This window comes from Culex quinquefasciatus, chromosome 1 (assembly GCF_015732765.1).
Source record: "Culex quinquefasciatus strain JHB chromosome 1, VPISU_Cqui_1.0_pri_paternal, whole genome shotgun sequence".
In the NCBI taxonomy this organism is placed as follows: domain Eukaryota; kingdom Metazoa; phylum Arthropoda; class Insecta; order Diptera; family Culicidae; genus Culex; species Culex quinquefasciatus.
This window is the reverse complement of record NC_051861.1, coordinates 114,397,008-114,418,465: the sequence shown is the minus strand read 5'-3', so window position 1 is coordinate 114,418,465 and position 21,458 is coordinate 114,397,008. Positions and strand designations below refer to the sequence as shown.

The following is a 21,458-nucleotide window of genomic DNA, read 5'->3' as shown; positions in this document are numbered from 1 at the left end:
CCGAAGTTTTTTCGCTGCTCTCACTTCCACTTGAGTGTGCATTTATTTGTCAAGAAAATTAAAGAAAGAGAATGAGAGTCTCCTCCTCCCTCTTCAGATTCAGAGTTTTTCTCTCATTCTCTGGGCTTGTAAGGCTGTTCATGAATCACGAGCAATGTAGTGTATTTAACGCGAACAAATAACAGACCTTGTCTGAAAAAGGAAGGGAAATATAAACAACAATTTTGTACTGCCGAGCTGCTTCTAACTGCTAAGAAAATCGAGAGTGTCTCACTTTACACGGCTGTTGAGCTTTTTTATTGGCCTTGTGTTATTCGATCTACTGAGAAGGATGAAATTGTTCAATATTTTTAGATCAATTTGAGAGAAATTTTGTTACACAATTACAGTAACAGAGTTTGCCCAAATGACTGTCAGGAGGGAAGACACGACCATGTTATCTTCACCTCCGTCGTCGTCATTTGTCGTCACTGACTGCCGTTTCTGTTGCGGTAGTTTGGTTGTTTGACACATGTTTCATAATTTGGAGCATACTTTTGTACATCACGGGAAGGCTTCGCCGTGTGCTTTCGTCACAAGTGATACTACAAAGGTGTGGCTTGGCTGGGAGCAAGAAAGGTAGAGTAAAGAGAAACTTTTGAGTAAATATTAGGGCACTTGCCGTTGGCTCGATAATATTTGTTGAAACTCGATTATTTTCAATTGTTAATAATGTTTTAGAAAATGTTACTTCAGAACTTCTATTATCTATTTATTAACTATTCTTGGTGCTAGATTTTTTACACAAGTACAAAAATGGTTGAATACAAAAATGAAAATGACAAAACACATCAAAATATTAAAAATTACAAAAGAGCTAAAAACGACATAAAAGAATAGCAAAATGTTAAAATTAAAAAAAAAAACATTAAAATGACGCAGTGACATAAATTTAAAAATGAATTTAAAAAAAACGGAAATGACATAAACTACAAAACATACAAAACAAGACAAAATTGCAAATACTAGAAAGATTTCAAAAATTACAAACATAACAAAAATTACCAATATTCGTAAATTACAAAAACTACAGAAAATACAAAAATTACAAAAAAAAAACAAAACTGGCAAAAATGCAAAAATGTCAACACTGTCAAAACTGATAACAATGTCAAAAATGTCAAAAATGTCAAAAATGTCAAAAATGACAAAAAAGTCAAAAATGTCAAAAATGTCAAAAATGTTAAAAATGAAAAAATGACAAATATGTCAAAAATAACAAAAATGACAAAAATAACTAAAAAGACTAAAATGACCAAAATTTCAAAATGTCAAAAATGGCACAAATGTCAAAAATGTCAAACATGTCTAAAATGTCTAAAATGTCAAAAATGTCAAAAATGGCAAAAATGGCAAAAATGGCAAAAATGTCAAAAATGTCAAAAATGTCAAAAATGTCTAAACTGTCTGAAATGTCATAAATGTCATAAATGTCTAAAATGTCAAAAATGTCAAAATTGTCAAAAATGTCAAAAATGTCAAAAATGTCTAAAATGTCAAAAATGTCACAAATCTCAAAAATGTCAAAAATGTCAAAAATGTCAAAAATGTCAAAAATGTCAAAAATGTCAAAAATGTCAAAAATTTCAAAAATGTCAAAAATTTCAAAAATGTCAAAAATGTCTAAACTGTCTGAAATGTCAAAAATGTCAAAAATGTCAAAAATGTCAAAAATGTCAAAAATGTCAAAAATGTCAAAAATGTCAAAAATGTCAAAAATGTCAAAAATGTCAAAAATGACAAAAATGTCAAAAATGTCAAAAATGTTCAAAATGTCAAAAATGTCAAAAATGTCACAAATGTCACAAATGTCAAAAATGTCAAAAATGTCTAAAATGTCTAAAATCTAATCTAATCTAATCAGACCCTAGCGCAGCCAATCTTTCGAAGGGATCCTGGAGAGTGCCTTAGGTTAGATGACGCCTAGCACTCTTTTTGTCATTTATTAACATTTGTAGTGCGCCATTGCATTGAAATGCATTGAGACATCACAAGCGTTAAAGCGGCCAGGCCTACTGCGTAAAGCCGTATCGCAGGGATGACTCGTAATTGGGTTGAGTTTGAGCACGGAGTGTTCGAACAACAACACAATTCTGAATCGACAGGGGAGGAAGAAGCGTGGGGACACACCACCATACGCTCCGAGATTTTGGTTGTATTCGTTGGGAGCACCATGCTAAGAAGGTTTGGTACTCCGGGACCCTCTGGGATGGGACACTGTATTTCCACGAATGCCCTGGACTCTATTTGCCGTGGTTATAGCGCCACAACTCGCTCTCTGTAACAGTATTCCTAATTCCAGTCCACGCTCACCAAGTCGTCATGGCCTAGTGGATAGCATTTTTGCTTACAAACCCAATGGACGGGGGATCGAACCTCGTCTCAAGCGACTTTGATTTTTCGTTCATATTCATCATTTCAAATTATGTGTACTTAACTTTCTCGTTGGGAGCAGATGGGAATCGAACCCAGAACCATTCGCTTACAAAGCGAACACCGTAACCAGTCAGCCACGGCCGCTCCTTAAAAAAAAAAATTCTAAAATGTCTAAAATGTCTAAAATGTCTAAAATGTCTAAAATGTCTAAAATGTCTAAAATGTCTAAAATGTCTAAAATGTCTAAAATGTCTAAAATGTCTAAAATGTCAAAAATGTCACAAATGTCTAAAATATCAAAAATGTCACAAATGTTAAAAATGTCAAAAATGTCACAAATCTCAAAAATGTCTAAAATGCCTAAAATGTCAAAAATGTCAAAAATGTCACAAATCTCAAAAATGTCTAAAATGTCAAAAATGTCAATAATGTCAATAATGTCAAAAATGACAAAAATGTCAAAAATGTCAAAAATGTCAAAAATGTCAAAAATGTCAAAAATGTCAAAAATGTCAAAAATGTCAAAAATGTCAAAAATGTCAAAAATGTCAAAAATGTTCAAAATGTCAAAAATGTCAAAAATGTCTAAAATGTCTAAAATGTCTAAAATGTCTAAAATGTCAAAAATGGCAAAAATGGCAAAAATGGCAAAAATTGCAAAAATGTCAAAAATGTCACAAATGTCACAAATGTCAAAAATGTCAAAAATGTCAAAAATGTCACAAATGTCAAAAATGTCACAAATGTCACAAATTTCAAAAATGTCAAAAATGTCAAAAATGTCAAAAATGTCACAAATGTCAAAAATGTCACAAATGTCACAAATTTCAAAAATGTCAAAAATGTCAAAAATGTCAAAAATGTTACAAATGTCAAAAATGTCACAAATGTCTAAAATGTCTAAAATGTCACAAATCTCAAAAATGTCTAAAATAAGCATAAGCATAAGCATAAGCATAAGCATAGGTGCCCACCCGCAGTTGCTACTCCGTTATTGACCAGGACCTCCAGAAGTTACATCCACGAGCCGTGGAAGATAAGTGGGAGCTATCTTTCCTCGCTTCGCAACTTCTCAAAGGCCCCTATCATGCTGATCAATACCGGCGCCGGCCACGACCAGTGGTAGGGTCACGGGGAAGTGGATGGGAATGTTAGTCCGATACTTGAGTGATAGAGACCGCCCAATCGACTGCATCTCCGACAAAGTATCACATGAGTTTTGAGGGGGTTAGTAGATGGGTATGAGGTCAGGATTCACGAGTGGCAGTGATGTGACCATGAGCATTTGTTTATCGGTTGAAAATTTTAAATCTTAGGCAGCCGGCTGCGGAAAGATAGATAATTGATCATTTAAAAAGTTTTTTTTATCGAACGCGTGCCAGCCGAGCAGTAGTGCTATGGGCTGGACTTATCAGTTTATTTTTACAATTTAGATAACGCGAGCAAATTTCAAAAATAGTAAATAAATGACGCTTTACTCTTCATAAAATCGATCGATGCCAGTTGGAATAAATTTTTACGATCATTTACGATGAAAATTATCGCGAAAAGAACAGGACTGCGCGTCCCCTGAAGCACTGCACTTATGATGTCCAATAAGTTATAATAACCAATCACCCCATGCACACAAACAGCGACATAAAAGAAATGAAAATGAGCATGCAAAAACAAGACAGCGCGTCCGCGTGGTCAGCGCACTAATGATGCCATTATTTAATTATAATAACCACTCACCCAATCACACAAACAGCGACATAAAAGAAATGAAAATGAGCATGCAAAAACAAGACAGCGCGTCCGCGTGGTCAGCGCACTAATGATGCCATTATTTAATTATAATAACCACTCACCCAATCACACAAACAGCGACATAAAAGAAATGAAAATGAGCATGCAAAAACAAGACAGCGCGTCCGCGTGGTCAGCGCACTAATGATGCCATTATTTAATTATAATAACCACTCACCCAAGCACACAAACAGCGACATAAAAGAAATGAAAATGAGCATGCAAAAACAAGACAGCGCGTCCGCGTGGTCAGCGCACTAATGATGCCATTATTTAATTATAATAACCACTCACCCAATCACACAAACAGCGACATAAAAGAAATGAAAATGAGCATGCAAAAACAAGACAGCGCGTCCGCGTGGTCAGCGCACTAATGATGCCATTATTTAATTATAATAACCACTCACCCAAGCACACAAACAGCGACATAAAAGAAATGAAAATGAGCATGCAAAAACAAGACAACGCGTCCGCGTGGTCAGCGCACTAATCAAATCTCAAAAATGTCTAAAATGCCTAAAATGTCAAAAATGTCAAAAATGTCACAAATCTCAAAAATGTCTAAAATGTCAAAAATGTCAATAATGTCAATAATGTCAAAAATGACAAAAATGTCAAAAATGTCAAAAATGTCAAAAATGTCAAAAATGTCAAAAATGTCAAAAATGTCAAAAATGTCAAAAATGTCAAAAATGTCAAAAATGTCAAAAATGTCAAAAATGTCAAAAATGTTCAAAATGTCAAAAATGTCAAAAATGTCTAAAATGTCTAAAATGTCTAAAATGTCAAAAATGTCAAAAATGTCATAAATGTCAAAAATGTCAAAAATGTCAAAAATGTCAAAAATGTCAAAAAAGTAAAAAATGTCAAAAATGTCAAAAATGTCAAAAATATCAAAAATGTCAAAAATGTCAAAAACATTAAAAATGACAAAAATGTCAAAAATGTCAAAAATGTCAAAAATGTCAAAAATATCAAAAATGTCAAAAATGTCAAAAATGTCAAAAATGTCAAAAACATCAAAAATGTCAAAAATGACAAAAATGACAAAAATGACAAAAATGACAAAAATGTCAAAAATGTCAGAAATAACAAAAAATGACAAAAAATGTCAAAAATGGCAAAAAATGTAAAAAATGCCAAAAATGACAAAAATGACAAAAATGGCAAACATGTCAAAAATGACAAAAATGACAAAAACAACTAAAAAGACTAAAATGGCCAAAATTTCAAAATGTCAAAATTGTCAAAAATTTCAAAAATGACTAAAATGTCAAAAATGTAAAAAAAGTCAAAAATGTCAAAAATGTCTAAAAAAACTAAAATGGCAAAAATGGTCAAAGTGTCTAAATGTCTCAAATGGATTAAATAATTAAATTGTCTAAATTTCAAAAACTTAAAAAATTTCAAAATGTCAAAAATGTCTAAAATGTCAAATATGTCTAAAATTTCAAAAAATGTCAAAAATGGTTGAAATGTCTAAAATGTCTCAAATGGTAAAAATGGTTAAAATGCCTAACATTTCATAGAACAAAAAGGAAAAAAATGCCAAATTGCCAAAATATCCAAAATGACAAAAATTATTAAAATGACCAGAATGACCAAAATGATCAAAATGACAAAAATGTCCAAAATGGGCAAACTACTAAAGTTTAAAGTAACAAAAATAAACAAAATTTCTATAAGGCTGGTACAAATATTTTTAAAAGTTTTTGTCACCCACGCCTTCAAAATTGGGGCAAAAAAAAATATTTTTACAATAAACTTCAAAATTTCAATGAAAATTCAAGTGCAACCAGCTGAAATCAAATTAAAATACATTCTTCTGCGTTTTAAATCATTTTTAGCATGTTTGGGTTTGTTAAAAAATCTTAAGATTTTTTGAAAATTTTCGATGCAAAATCTTTTTTTTTCGATACAATTTTTGTTTTTGTCAGATCTTAGATTTTTTGAAAACTAATGATTGCAAAACAACTGAACTAGTGTAAAATGCATTTTAAAACACTTTTTTCATTTAAATTTGAAGACTATGGCTTGTTATTTAATTTTTTATATTTTTTTATTTTTTTGCCTTCCCCCCCCCCCCCTTGACCTCGGCCAGGGCCGAGGGACAAAAACTTTTTTAAATATTTGCATCGGCCTAATAACCATAATAACCATAGTTTTAAAAATAACCATAATGAACAAAATTATCAGCATTACCAAAAATTCCAACGAGATGACTTTGACAAAAATTTCAAAATCGTCAAAAACTTCAAAATGTTACTATGACAAAAAAAAAATTGATTCAAATTTAAAAGCTGACAGAAATAATAAAAATAAATAAATTGATAAAATATTAAACATATAAAAATGACAAAAATGACAAAAAATAAAGTGACCAATAAAAATTAATCAATTAATTGATACAAATTATAAAAATCACAATAAAAAAAATCATAATGATAACAATGACAGGATGACAAAATGTTAAAATAAGGGAAATTCTCGTATCTTTGGCAGGTTAAGCTCTCGCTCCTAACTCCATCCAATTTGCTGATTTTCACTATTTAAACAACTAATTTTGCAAAACTTTTGGTAGAAACTTGCTTGCTCACTTCTTATTGAGCTATTTATCACTCGATTTCAGTTGAAAACGCTTTTAATTAGCTTTAATTGCATGTCAAAGTTCTGACCTGCCAACATTAGAGGCACGCTGGAATTAGATGCTGTTCCCCTACTAACAATTATAAAAATACCGTAAAAAATACATAAATCACAAAAATGCAAAAAAAAAAACAAAAAAAAAAAATACAAAAATGCAAAAATGACTAAAAATATACAAAATACCAAAGTTCAATTTTACCAATTTTACAAAATACAAATGTTCAATTTTACCAATTTTAATTTCAGAATCAACCGAAACACTAACTGTTTCGACGTTTTAAAGTCAGCCTCTTTCAATTGGTAAATTTTGAAAAAAAAATTTTTCCGTGTAAGAAATTTCGAAAAAAAATCCTATAAATATCAATAACCTTCTGCAATTTTTGACAAAATTATTTTGTTTATAAGAAAACACTTGCCTAATTATTTGAATTTGTCTTTTAATTTATATCCCAAAAAGAAAACAAACAGCTCACTCACCACAACGTGATTGCCTTCAAAAACAAATTCAACCTGATATTAAACTTCATATTGCATTCAAATTTTCCCAAGCAAACAGGAACGACTATACGGTGTTGTTGTTGGTTTTTATTCCTTTTTCGAAGCCCCGGCCAAGTAACTATGTGTGAGCGTGCTGCAGTATGTATTTCACTGTTTTGGTGCACAGTGAAAAATCTTTTTTTTTAATTAAATATTTTAAAATTGCGATAATGTTTTTCCGGAAGTGTGAAATATTTTATTAAATTTGAAAATTAAAATTTCCGCATTTTTTTTTTATTATTATGACGATGGTGGCAGGCACATATCGAAAAGGGGCCAATAAAGTTTTCCACCAGCCTTATCTCCGGGCTTTGCCGGGGCCGAAGCGCCGAACGAGGTTCGGCTTTATCTGGTTAGCTTTACCCCAATCGCTGGAAGAAAGAAGATAGTCCGTGCACAGTGTGGCAGCAGTGTTTAACGAGCGCGTGAGAATGACACAAATAATGTGCAATTTTTTGAAGTTATCATTGATTTTATGATTTTTTTTCTTAATTTATTAAATTGTCTAAACTAATTTTCATTGCCCGATATGGAATCAATTTAACCTGATATTCAACTTCCTGTTCACATTTAAAAATCTACTGTAATCTGATACTAGAGCTGCTCTTAATTACACGTTTGATTTCCACCTTGCTGCCCATAACCACCGCGCAGAACGAACATCAATAAAAAGAACTGTCAGCAGCACAATCGTACCAATCAACTAACACGAACAGAATTACACATTTCAAATGAGTCAGTTATGCTCGTTTAGCTCGAAGCTCGGCTGAGTGCCTCCTCGTTACCGAACGAATGAATTTATCTCAAATTGAGTTCGAACAGATGAAAAAAGAGAAGCAAACATGGAATCCACGCCAGATATCCTATAATTAATTCATCACCCAAAGTTGGCGTAAACTTTTGGACGGGTGATGAAGTAGTTCTTGAAAAGTCAAGTAGAAGTTTTGGATTGCTGCGCACGTGGGAATACAAATGAGTTGGTATTACGCGAGTCGTCATGACTCATGGGAATAAAACGAATTACCATGTGGTGGAAAGATGTAATTACTTGACTGTTTAGATATAAATACTCGTAAAATATTCTGTCAAACATTCCGCCGCAGCGGATATCGGGATCGAACACAGCTTGATCCATTTTCGGCTGCAAACTTCGCTTCGCGAACTCCCATCAAGTAGTAGATCGAGCTGAAATCACAAACACTGAAAAAAACGACGAACGAACGCATTTTCGTCGTCTGCTTTGTGCGGCCGTTCGTGCCCGAACCGTCTCACGCGAACATCGACACAAAGCAAACAACGAAAAACCAAACCTTACCCGACAAGGCCGAGGTTCAGCACGAACGCCAAGCAGGTCACGAACAGAAACACCGACGGATCGCTGTCCAGCGTGCCATTGTAGATCGAAGTCAGCAAAAACACCGACACGAGCGGCGTAAGCGCCTTCACCGAAAGATCCATGGCGTAGGTTCGGCCGACCTCGTCCGGTGGGAGAATCTTCGCGAGTAGCGATCGCGCCGCGGCTCCGTCGATCCCCTTGAACGGGGTCAGAAAAGTGGTCAGGTACAGTTGCCAACCCTGCCGGGCAAAGCCCTTGATCAGGAAGTCTCCCAGGTGGTTGACGGTGGACAGGAGAAGGAGTCCGAGGTCGGACACGCGGAACAGCTTGCGAAGCGCGAGGATTCCGAACAGGTTTCCGAGCATGATGACGGCGAACTCAGAGGAGAGCCACAGACTGTACTGCTGGATGTTCCAGCCGAACTCGTGCCGGGTGTACAGAAAGAAGAGGACGCGACCGGCGGTCGCCAGCTCGACCATTCCGCCGATCGCGATCAGGAACCAAACGATCGTGCGTCCGCCGTCGGGTCGATCCTGCAGCAGGGTCCGCTTCATGTCCCGGACGCGATCGAGCTTGAAGATCGCGGCGAGTTTCTGCCTTGTTCGGACGCTACGATCCACTTGGACACTCTCGCGCATCAGGAAGATCAGCAATAGTAGGCTCACAAACTGGATCGCGGACGAGATCAGGAACGACGTGGTTATGGTGATCGCTCCAGCTGTCCAGCTACTTGCGAAGAGGCCGCTCAGCACTCCAAGTATGGTGAAGCCCTGCAGGGCTCCCATCCGAACCGTGCGGTTGCTTTCGTTGCTTACGTCGTTCATGTAGCTGAAGATCCCGGCGTTGAAGACGGAGAATCCTCCGAGGAATGCCACCGGAATGTTGGCCGCGACGTAGAACCACGGCGTCACGATGTAATACGTGGACAGATGTCCGATGAGAGCGATCAGCAGGTAGCTCAGTAGATACCCTGAAAGCATCAATCCCGAATGATCTTCAGATCAACCCCCAAAACAAACCTCAACCTCACCAACGGAAGCAACGCCTATCACGGGCTTCCTGCCGAACCTCTCGGACCATGGTCCGAAGAAGAGTGCTGCCAGCGCTGGAACGACCGACGTAAGCAGCACGATCGACATCGAAACGCAAGCCGCGAACGGTTGGACGACCTGCTCCAACTGTGTACCAGCTGTTGTGACGTTGTCCTGCCCAAGCCGGGAACAGCCGCCTTCAGCGCTTCCCAGATGTACCACGCACGCTTGGTAGACGATCTGATCGGTGAGCTTGACTTCTGTAAAGAATTGAAGAACCTTTCAGCAGCTTTCTCAAACGAAGATCGGATGATGCTCACCGGAAAAACTCCAACCTAAAGTGTGCAGGAAGACCATGGGGCCGATCCTCGCCAAAGATCCCGGAACGCTCTCTTGTTGATCTCTTCTCATCAGTAGAGACGTCTTCTCGCCAACGCGTTTGTTCTTTTCCATCGTGGAGGACCGTCTTCCCGGGCAGCTGGATTCGGACTGAGTTCAGTGACTGATTCCGGTTCGCGAGAAATGTTTACAAAAACAGGGAATCGCGTTGTCGCGTGCACTGCCAAAATTATGCATCACTTCGTCATTTGATAACGACACAGACAATCAGACATAGAGTGGAAATTCACCACAGCAGTTTTAAATTCACCTCAGCATTTGACAGTTGCGCTTCGCGCTTCCACAACTAGGTGGCACTAGTTAGGATTGAACTTGTGCTTAGAGTTGCCTGTCTGGTTGTCACTGTGCTGACATTGTTTGATGCACTCCGCGCGCCCTAGATTTCGTCACCGTAGGTCGTGGTTGATTACACCGAGTGACTCAAATACAGGACATCTGGTCTTTGTCTTTTAAGCAGTGAAAATCGATTTTGAAAAAAAAAGTTGAAATGCAATAAATCAATTTTGAGTTTATTTTAAAGCAAAACCGCCAGGGGTGTGTGGTTTAAGGTGAGAGTCAAGAAGGAACTTTAATATCAATTTGTTTATTTTTTTATTTTGTTGTGTCTGTCTCAAAATAAAGCCGAACAGATGTTCGCAAGCATCAAGGAAGAAGGAATTAATAATTGCAAATTGCAGTGCAGTGCCGTTGGTGATAAGCGTGTCGAAAAAAGAGAGTAAGTTGACGCCGCGCAATAAATTTAAAGTTTATTAATTCCTTGTTTTGGATTTTGGAAAAAATAATTCCACAGATAAACAGACGTGAAACTTTTGTTTTATCATATCCATTGGTTAACGTTTAAACTGTCAAGTTGAATGATCGAAACATTCACCAAGGCAATATTGAATTCACCACACGTTTACAACAAGATGGCTCCACTGATTGATGGGATTTTGAAATTACACTCGAACCCCGATGGTTTGATACCAACTGTTGTCAAACGAACGGGATCACTTTTTAGTTTGACACTTTTTTTAGTTTGTACCCCGTTGGTTAGTATTAAAAATATAAAATATAAAAATTTAAATAACAAGCCATAGTCTCTTCATTTGAATAAAAAAAAGTTATTTGAAGTGAATTTTACACTAGTGCAGTTGTGTTGCAATCATTAGTTTTCTAAAAATGTAAGATTTGAAGAAAACAAACATTTCAGCGAAAAAAACTTTTTGCGGTACTGTACTTCGATCTTTTTTCCCAAATAAAATGATAAAAATTAATAAAATGATGAATAGATTAAATTTTACGGGCTTTGTACAAAGTTCTTTGTCATATAGATCATGTGCAACATAAGGCCCTGTATCTCTTTTGCAAATATTTAAATTCTCAAAAAGTATTTTAAAAAATATTTGGATTTGTCCAAAAAAAGTAAACTTTTGAGCTACAGAGAATCGTGAACTAAAATAAAATCTTACTAGGATGATTAAAACATTTATGTTTGCTTAAAAATATTGAAAATAAACACTAAAAAGTCATCGCAAACCGTGTATAGAAGTATAATCAAGTTTGAAAAAAAAAAGTTTTTCTTGATATTTCAAAAAAAAAAATTTTTTTATTAAGAAAATTTGTCAAAAATAATTGCTGAGTATTGCAAAAAAAAAATGAAATTGAGCATCATTCTTCAATTCTAGATTAAATTTTCAAAAGGTCCTATCTGCATACGAAACCCACAACTCATAGGTTGTTATGAAAATTTACTCTAGAATTGCAATATTTGCAACAACAAATTTTTTTTTTGAGATTGCTCAATCAGATTTTTAAATATTTTTTTTTCTAAATCAAGCCAGCATTTTTAAGCATTTTTAATTTAGTAAATCGACTTTTCATTATATTTTTTTAGGTATGGTTTGGTATGGTTTAGGCCTTTTGAAATGTAAGTCTTGATTTAAAGAAAAATCTGAAAAAAATTCTCAAGGAGTAGAATAAATGTTACGCAAGTTTCACTTGTTAACATTGCACAGTGGTCCAGATTGCAAAATTATGTGGAAAATTGATTTTTCGAAAAATGGTGAAATGATTGTTGCAAATGGGAAGGGACAACTTTTGGTTTTGTTGAAAGTTAGGGTAGTTCACGATTAGGGTGATTTTGGACATCTAACTTTCCAGGATTTTTTGGGATAATTTTTTGTCTACTACAAAGTTGTCGGCCTTGCCAATCCAACAAACTTTGTCGAAGACACCAAAATTTTATCTCGCAATCTACGTCTTCTACGATTAAATTTAGAAAAAGAATTTGAGCAAACCTTCAAAAATTTGTTTTTTGAACGTAGCAATTCTAGCTTAAGTTTTAGAGAATAGTGATGTTTATGGCACTTTTAGAACTCTAAAAAACACACATTTTTATGTTTTGACTAGCCAATTTGGAGTCAAAAATTACAGCCACTTTAAGGTTTAAAAGATGCAAATTTACAACTTAAATATCTCGAAATGGCGCAGGCTGAATTTAAAGCACCAACGAATACGAAAGGGGAGATTTAACTACGCTGAAAAAAACTCATGGGCTTTTTTCTTTTAACTCGAGATATCTTCATTTGAAAAAGCACATTCAAGGGAAAAGTGTATGAGACCACCCTAACGAAATTCAAAAATTGTTCAACTTAATGTTTTTCCATGTAATTTTGCCCGGTGTATCTGAATCTGCCCTCAGAATTGAGCTAATATGTCAAAAAAAAAAAAATCAATTTTCGGTCATATTTTTTAATATTTTAATTTTGTCGAATAATTTAACCTAAAATACCTTTAATTCAAAAACAATACATTATTAAGTAACAGAAGTACTTTTCGATTTAGAATGAAAAATTTTACAACTAAGAAAGATTTTTTGTGTGTATTTTATATCTTTCCATAAAACACTATTTTTCAAAAAAAAAACATAAATCATAGCCCTCCCCCCCCCCACCCAATTTGTATGGAGACTTGTATGAAGAAACTAATCATGCAAAATGGCTTTTTCGGACATAAGAAATCGATGGACATACGCAATTAAAAAAATACAAAAATTAAAATGAGGATTTTTTTTTAGAAATTCTTGAAACTGTTCATATTTAAAAAAAAGGTCTTTAGATTGTCATTAGATGTGAAAAAAAATCTTAGAAATTTATCTTTTTATTACTCTTCTCATTGAAAAGTGCCAGCGACAAAATTGGGCGAAAAGTTCATCGCCCGGAGATCGCGAGTTGGCGCGAGCGAATGAACACCGCGAAAAAAGATTCGGGGGTGCATTGGGGTTAAATGATCATTTCGTTATTCGGTTTAGTAAGAAAATAATTATTTTTTCGTGAATATCGCTACTTTGATGCGATGTAATTAATTTTTACAGTAAATTAGGCATTGTTACATCAAATTTGACCTTTCAATCGCACTAGAATGGCCAAATTTTAAAACAACAATGTTTGCCAATTTGACCGTTTTACTCCCAATTCCCCTTGTAGAACAAAAGAAAAGTTCATCCGCGAACTGTCAGCAGCGCGCTGTTTTGTTTGCTAGATCAACATTTGGAAATGTCGAACGTTGAAGGAAATCGCTCAAAAAATGGAAATTAACCGATTTCAAATGTTTTGGCCGCAAATGAAAGGTAAGGGTGGCTAATTTTTGATTCCGATCTGTAAAACTTGCTCTGACGAGGGTTCTGGGCACTGCGGCAATCGATTTTAACGGCGGGTTGCTTCCGGTTGCATTTCATTTGCGGAGAAGGTTTTTCAATCCACCAGGGGCTTATTCGGAGGCAACAGTTTCGGTAATCCGGAACTTCTGGTAAGTTTAATATTTGCAGTGTTTAGCATGAAAAACAAACTTAGACTATTGAATACAAAATAACGCCTCATTTTTCTGTTTGTAGGTTGTTGTGCAGGTTTGGTTTCAAATATTTCGTTTGATATGTTTCAATTGGGCCCTAAAGTGAAGCTTAAATTTGTGATATTATTGTTCACAACGATAGAGCTTATATTTCTGAGTACAATGACACTTTGTACGACCGAGAAAGATTTAAAATCGATTTTTAAATCGAAATTTGAAAAAAAAAATCGTGGCCCTACTTCACAGCTCGTTCTACACGGACCTTAGTGTTGACTTAGGGCTTTAGGACCCAATTGTCCGCCATTACGGGGTTTGTTTTCCGGTACCCCCTGAGATCATGCGTGATCAATGGAGGTCTATATGCAGCAATTCCCCACGAAAACAGCATGGAAAAAACAAAAGTGCTCGGATCGGGCTCAAAATTTTTCTGAGGGTTCCCTGGCCGAAATAATTCGACCCATATTTTTTTTTGTTTGGCCATTAGGGTGACCTACGCCGTGTTAGGGTGGTCTGAAAAATGGAAATTTTCGTCGAGTTTCGCAAAACCCATTTTTTTCGAAAAATCATAACTCCTCGCCATTTTAACCGATTTCAATTGTCTTATACGCAAATGAAAGGTGATATGTCGGTGATAAGAAAAATAGTAAGAAGTTACAACAAGTAACATATGAAAAGGGCGTATGAAACTTTACCGAGAAATGCCGTTTTGACGGTGTCTGAACCAAAGAGCTTATGTCTGGAAATATTTTTAGCGGATTTCCCGGACATTTTTACGTAACAAACCAAAAAATGGGAGGAGTTCATTAAGGGACCATCCACAAACTACGTGGACCCTTTTTTGGAAAACCCAAACCCCCCCTCCCCCTCGTGAACAATTGTCCATACAAAAAAAAACTTTTTTGTATGGAGCATGGACAATCGCCATACCTCCCTCCCCTAAATTGTCCACGTGGTTTATGGATGGTCCCTAACAGGATTCCGAGATATGATTTTTTGAAAATAAAATCCGTGTTTTTTGACGCGCCGCGAGCACCGGAGAATGCCGAAATTGGCAAAAAATCAACTTTTTTCACTAAAACTGCGATAATTTTAAAATTTCAGCGATGACCTATAGATGTTTGGGGATCAAAATTGTTTTAATTAAAAGACGCAACTTTTGGTACCCAGACATGTCATCGTTGAAATTTTGAAGTTATCGCAGTTTTAGTGAAAAAAGATGATTTTTAGCCAATTTCGTCATTCTTAGGTTTTTGCGCGCGGCGCGTCAAAAAACACGGATTTTATTTTCAAAAAATCATATCTTGGAATCCTGTTAATGAACTCCTCCCATTTTTCAGTATGTTATGTAAAAATGTCCGGGGAATCCGATAAAAATATTTCCAGACATAGGCTCTTTGGTCCAGACACCGTCAAAACGGCATTTTAAAGTTTCATACGCCATTTTCATATGTTAGGCTAGATTTTTGAAACTTCTTACTATTTTTCTTTGAAAGGTTAACTTATCACCTTTCATTTGCGTATAAGACAATTGAAATCGGTTAAAATGGCGAGGAGTTATGATTTTTCGAAAAAAGTGGTTAGTCTAAGTTTGTTTTTCATGCTAAACACTGCAAATATTAAACTTACCAGAAGTTCCGGATTACCGAAACTGTTGCCCCCAATAAGCCCCTGATGGATTGAAAAACCTTCTCCGCAAATCAAATGCAACCGGAAGCAACTCGCCGTTAAAATCGATTGCCGCAGTGCCCAGAACCCTCGTCAGAGCAAGTTTTACAGATCGGAATCAAAAATTAGCCACCCTTACCTTTCATTTGCGGCCAAAACATTTGAAATCGGTTAATTTCCATTTTTTGAGCGATTTCCTTCAACGTTCGACATTTCCAAATGTTGATCTAGCAAACAAAACAGCGCGCTGCTGACAGTTCGCGGATGAACTTTTCTTTTGTTCTACAAGGGGAATTGGGAGTAAAACGGTCAAATTGGCAAACATTGTTGTTTTAAAATTTGGCCATTCTAGTGCGTCTGGAAGGTAAAATTTGATGTAACAATGCCTAATTTACTGTAAAAATTAATTACATCGCATCAAAGTAGCGATATTTACGAACAAATAATTATTTTCTAATTAAACCGAATAACGAAATAATCATTTAACTCCAATGCACCCCCGAATCTTTTTTCGCGGTGTTCATTCGCTCGCGCCAACTCGCGATCTCCAGGCGATGAACTTTTCGCCCAATTTTGTCGCTGGCACTTTTCAATGAGAAGAGTAATATGAAAAAAGCTTATTGAAAAAAGGGTAAATTTGTTGTTGAGTGTAACCGTTTTTGTATTGTCCTCATAGATACCTACAACTTTGCTGAAGACAACATATCGATCAGAACATACTTGCTCAAGATAGAGGCGCTATCCATAAACCACGTGACGCTTTTTGAAAAAATCAAAAACGAAAATAAAAAAAATGAACTAAACATAATAATTAATTATTCTTCTGCAAAAAAATCAGCAAAGTAACACGAAATTGACTGCCTATTTTTACGGTTCTTTTCTAAACATAAACCACTTTCGACATAATTACTAATTAGCCACCCTCAAACAACCATCCCACGCGTCGCCCACATCCCAAATCTCGCACCAAAAGCCGGAAGCAGCAATAACTCCTACCGAATCGCTCAAAACCTCTCGCATAATGAGGTTTCCAATAAATCACCTCACGCATGCCGCGAGCCCCCAGCATGAACCGTTCTCCAGCACTACCGATACAGTTTTCATTCAACCTGCTGCTATCGAGGTTAGTTGACTTCTCCGAAATTCTTCTCACGAGAGAGTGGGAGTGAGCACAAAAAAAACTCGCGCGAGTTCCCGGTGAGATTCACTCATTTGTCACTTTCGATTTAGTTTGTTTCTTTTTCTGTTGAATCTTTGTTTGATTTTGTTTCCTCTGTTGTATCAGACGATTAAATTAATCGTTCGCTGAATGCTCATTCGCGAGTTCCTCGCGCGCGAGTGAACCTCGACCATGAACTCGCGCGCATCGCTTGCTTCGTTCACGTGTTGTTCCTCGCCGCTCTCGATTTCTCTCGTTCAGTCTTTCGCTCACCGTCGCTCGTGTCGGTCGCTCGTTCGTTCGTTCGCTGGTTTTGCTCATTCCGCCTGCTTCCACGTGTGTATGTTGGCTCTTTACACTTCGAGGTCTTCGTTTTTTTTTTTACTTTTTGCTGTCACGAGAAATTAAGAGGGAACCGAAACGGAACGTGTTTTGCTGAGTTTGGAGTTTGGCGGAGTTGCATACGAATCGCTGGAAAGAGGGGGTTGTTCTACGGAGATTAGCAGGCCGTGCCAAATGTTAGTACATGTGTTTAACTTTTGCATTCTTTGCCGTGTTCATTGAGGGGGGGGTTTTACTTTTTTTTGCTGAATTGCTGTGTGTTGCCATGGTAGTGTGCGTGCGCGGCGGATCGTCGTCGTCGATTCACCAAAGTTGGACTTTATTTCTTACCCAACAACTTCAGCAACAACCCGTGCTCAACGAGGAGTGCTGTCAATTTGGAACCCTCGCGTACTGACCAACGCACCGCAAATGTCACGCAGCTGTTTTGCAACTCTGTGTAGTACGGTGCGGCATGTGGTTCAGCTAAATTTAGCTCTTGGACCCCACTTGGCCCCCACACTCTTGGTCAGTCGTAGCAGGCCGCGCCCCGCCGAACCTGATGATGTAAGGCCGCATGTCGGCGGAGCGAGGTTCAATGCGGTACAACAGCCACCGGAACAACAGCTGGATCCAGAATGGATTTTTGCTGCTGGCACCGATCCAAGCAACCTAATGGTGTTCTGTGGTGACAGTTCAGCCGCATTATGGTGGAGTGTTAAGCTGCCAAGATCGAAGATTGCCGATTGCTGCGGTAGTTTCGTTGTGCCCTTGACGACCCACATGAGTTCGATTTAGTAATCGCGTAAAGTGAGGCTCACTTAACTAGTGTGGAGTTACCCACCAGAGAGTGATTAGCAAGTGCGAATAATTCTGTGAAAACCGATGAAGTTGGGATTGAGTCAATTTGAAGAGTGATTACAAAGTGGAAATGTTTATCGAAATTGAGTGAAACTGGCTGAATCACGTTCAATCGTGAAGAAGAATCAACACAGCAAAGATAAAAACGTGTTGTGCAGTGACGTATACAAAACTACAGCGGACAAGTTATAAATGTTGCCATGATTGTGACGTAAACAACAAGTTGTGTGTCTCGTTTCGAGGTGGTTTTCGTCAATGTTGTTCTTGCAGGTTCAGAATTGGATAAATGAATGATTTTAAATTGCAAAGTTCTAGTCCTGACGCAATAGTCAGTCACCTTCAATAATCAATTGGGCGGTTTGAAAGGTTGTATGCACGTGTAATTGATGACCCCTGAACAACTCTAATGTTATTTATAATTTTTAACGGTACACTTTAAGCAGCTTTTGCACCAAGATTTTTGCTACAGACATTTTAGTATCTTCAAAACAACGGGAAGTATCGATATATTTTTTTATTCATCCCCTAAAATACTGTCTACAAAATAATTTAAAACAATGTTTGTTTATTTTTACAATCAGATTGTTGCAGGATTGGGTCCTAAGTTTGACAATTTTTGAATAAGAAGACAACAACTTCCTTGGCTGCTGTGCACCCTTAAATGCAAGATGGCGGTCAAAATGGCCGTGATGAAATGTTGAGAAAATGCATTTGGTAATTAAATAGGCATTCAACCATTCAATTTTGACTAAGTTGGTGTCACCAAACACGGATTTAATGTTAAAAGTAACAAAAAGGAGAATTACGAAAAAAAGGTACAATGTAAATGCTATCACGACAAAGAACTTTAGACACTTGAATAGCGCGTTCCAAGATGAAAAAGTTAGTTAGATTCAGATAGATTCCAAGATCTTTGGAAATTAAGGGCTAAAAGGGCACTTTAGAATTCAAAATACCTAAACTGCCCATGTTCGCATAAATGTCCCATATGCAAAAACAGCAAGCTGAGAAAAACGCATTTGAAGTTTGTCCCACACATAAAGCTACGTGTTAAGTTTTCGTGAAAAAATGGATTTCCTCCTGATTTCTAGAACAAAGTACTGGATGCTATAGGCTTTTCTGAAAGAGCACACGATTTTGAACCAAACTGCATCATTGACTAAAAAACTAACTTAATCCACCTATGTGGTTGATGCCTTCCTCATTTTATACCAACAATGGGTAATATTGGTTTGGACACATATTTCAGCTATTTTTTTAGGTCCAGAAAAATAAGTACACAGATATAACTTAAGTTGTCATCGAGACAGGGTTGCCAGATCTTCGATGTTGTGGACTCATTGGAAAGATATCTTGATTACCTAACCAACGATGGGTCGGATGATGGATCCGGACATCGTTTACATACATTTAAGTGAGATCCGGCTTCAAAAAAGTACAAAAATATCACTTAAGTGGTCATAACTCGAGACAGGGTTGCCAGATCTTCGATGTTGTGGACTCGTTGAAAAAGTCTCTTGATTACCTAACCAACGATGGGTTGGAAGATGGATCCGGACATCGTTTACATGCATTTAAGTGAGATCCGGCTTCAAAAAAGTACATAAATATCACATACAGTATGTAAAAAAAGTATTTACACCCCTTGGGCACTATGCACATATTGTGATGAAACATCTAAACAATTTAATGTTGACAGAAACCTAGTACTACGTTTTGTTCAGAAACTCATGCCAGACATTTTGCTACAAAAAACTCATGAAAAGATGATTTCTATAAAAGTTATATAACAAATACTATTACGAAACTAAAAAGGTGCAAAAAAGTTTGTACACCTTTCGAAAAATTAACATAAATAATGTTATTTGTTGACAAATCACCATAAATCCAGTCTCCCAACTTCAAATAGGCATCCTTGACTGATTGAAAAATAATTTGGATTGAATATAAAGTTTACTAACTACTTAGTATAAAAGTTTATATAACTCTGGAAATTCTATATAAAACTTATCTAAACTTAATTTTGCAAACTTTTAATTCAACTAAATGTCAATATATTACCATAGAATTGCTAAATAAACACATGTATAGAATTGATTTTTCGTTGGAATTTCGTACCAACCCGGAATTACGTCGTCGGAAAATCCGCCGGCATCCGAACCGGTCCACAATTCTTAAGTCAACCTATGTGGCATCGGAAAGGGCATAACATTTCCGATCTTTTGATACCCATACATCTAGGTTTTCTATAAAACCCACGATTTTAAATACCTAGGTAAAAACGTTGTTATGGTTTTGTTTGAGCAATCTGCCAAAAATGTATGGAATTTCGTAATTTTTGTTCTCGTGGATCAAACTTACTTTTTGCCCCGGTATTTAACAACGTGGGTTTTATAGAAAACCTAGATGTATGGGGATCAAAAGATCGGAAATTTTATGCCCTTTCCGATGCCACATAGGTTGACTTAAGAATTGTGGACCGGTTCGGATGCCGGCGGATTTTCCGACGACGTAATTCCGGGTTGGTACGAAATTCCAACGAAAAATCTATTCTATCGATACAAATACCCCCAAAACGGTGTTATACCCACTCCAAAATGTTTATTTAGCAATTCTATGGTAATATATTAACATTTAGTTGAATTAAAAGTTTGCAAAATTAAGTTTAGATAAGTTTTATATAGAATTTCCAGAGTTATATAAACTTTTATACTAAGTAGTTAGTAAACTTTATATTCAATCCAAATTATTTTTTCAATCAGTCAAGGATGCCTATTTGAAGTTGGGAGACTGGATTTATGGTGATTTGTCAACAAATAACATTATTTATGTTAATTTTTCGAAAGGTGTACAAACTTTTTTTGCACCTTTTTTAGTTTCGTAATAGTATTTGTTATATAACTTTTTATAGAAATCATCTTTTCATGAGTTTTTTGTAGCAAAAGGTCTGGCATGAGTTTCTGAACAAAACGTAGTACTAGGTTTCTGTCAACATTAAATTGTTTAGATGTTTCATCACAATATGTGCATAGTGCCCAAGGGGTGTAAATACTTTTTTTACATACTGTAAGTGGTCATAACTCGAGACAGGGTTGCCAGATCTTCAATATTATGGACTCGTTGGAAAGGTCTCTTGATTACCTAACCAACGATGGGTTGGATGATGGATCCGGACATCGTTTACATACATTTAAGTGAGATCCGGCTTCAAAAAAGTACATACATATCACTTAAGTGGCCATAACTCGAGACAGGGTTACCAGATCTTCGATGTTGTGGACTGGTTGGAAAGGTCTCTTGATTACCTAACCAACGATGGGTCGGATGATGGTTCCGGACATCGTTTACATACATTTAAGTGAGATCCGGCTTCAAAAAAGTACATAAATATCACATAAGTGGTCATAACTCGAGACAGGGTTGCCAGATCTTCAATATCGTGGACTCGTTGGAAAGGTCTCTTGAT

At 36.5% G+C, this 21,458-nt stretch overlaps 2 protein-coding genes across 3 annotated transcripts in view; one reads left to right on the top strand and one right to left on the bottom strand.

Annotated features, from left to right (window-relative positions):
- Window positions 1-21,458, top strand: part of LOC6051040 — a 64,110-nt gene that overhangs the window by 4,869 nt on the left and 37,783 nt on the right. Inside the window, exon 1 of one of the 2 annotated variants that reach the window (XM_038252460.1) lies at window positions 17,079-17,328. The exons of the other annotated variant lie outside the window; for it this stretch is intronic. The gene's annotated coding sequence lies outside the window, so the exon portion shown is untranslated. Of the gene's footprint in view, window positions 1-17,078; window positions 17,329-21,458 lie in introns of those variants that run through there. 2 annotated transcript variants of the gene reach the window in all.
- On the bottom strand, window positions 8,946-10,209 carry LOC6051039 (proton-coupled folate transporter). Its single transcript, XM_038266503.1, has 4 exons — window positions 10,077-10,209; window positions 9,756-10,016; window positions 9,017-9,695; window positions 8,946-8,964 (listed from the first exon to the last, which is right to left on the bottom strand). Exons 1-4 carry the CDS (start codon window positions 10,207-10,209, stop codon window positions 8,946-8,948), a joined length of 1,092 nt encoding a protein of 363 aa, XP_038122431.1.

Excerpts from the sequence above, each read along its gene's own strand:
- LOC6051039 (XM_038266503.1), bottom strand. The coding sequence starts at position 10,209 with ATGGAAAAGAACAAACGCGTTGGCGAGAAGACGTCTCTACTGATGAGA. Across the intron at positions 10,017-10,076 it reads TTTAGGTTGGAGTTTTTCCG|AAGTCAAGCTCACCGATCAG; the intron begins GTGAGCATCATC and ends AATTCTTTACAG. Across the intron at positions 9,696-9,755 it reads GATAGGCGTTGCTTCCGTTG|GGTATCTACTGAGCTACCTG; the intron begins GTGAGGTTGAGG and ends TGATGCTTTCAG.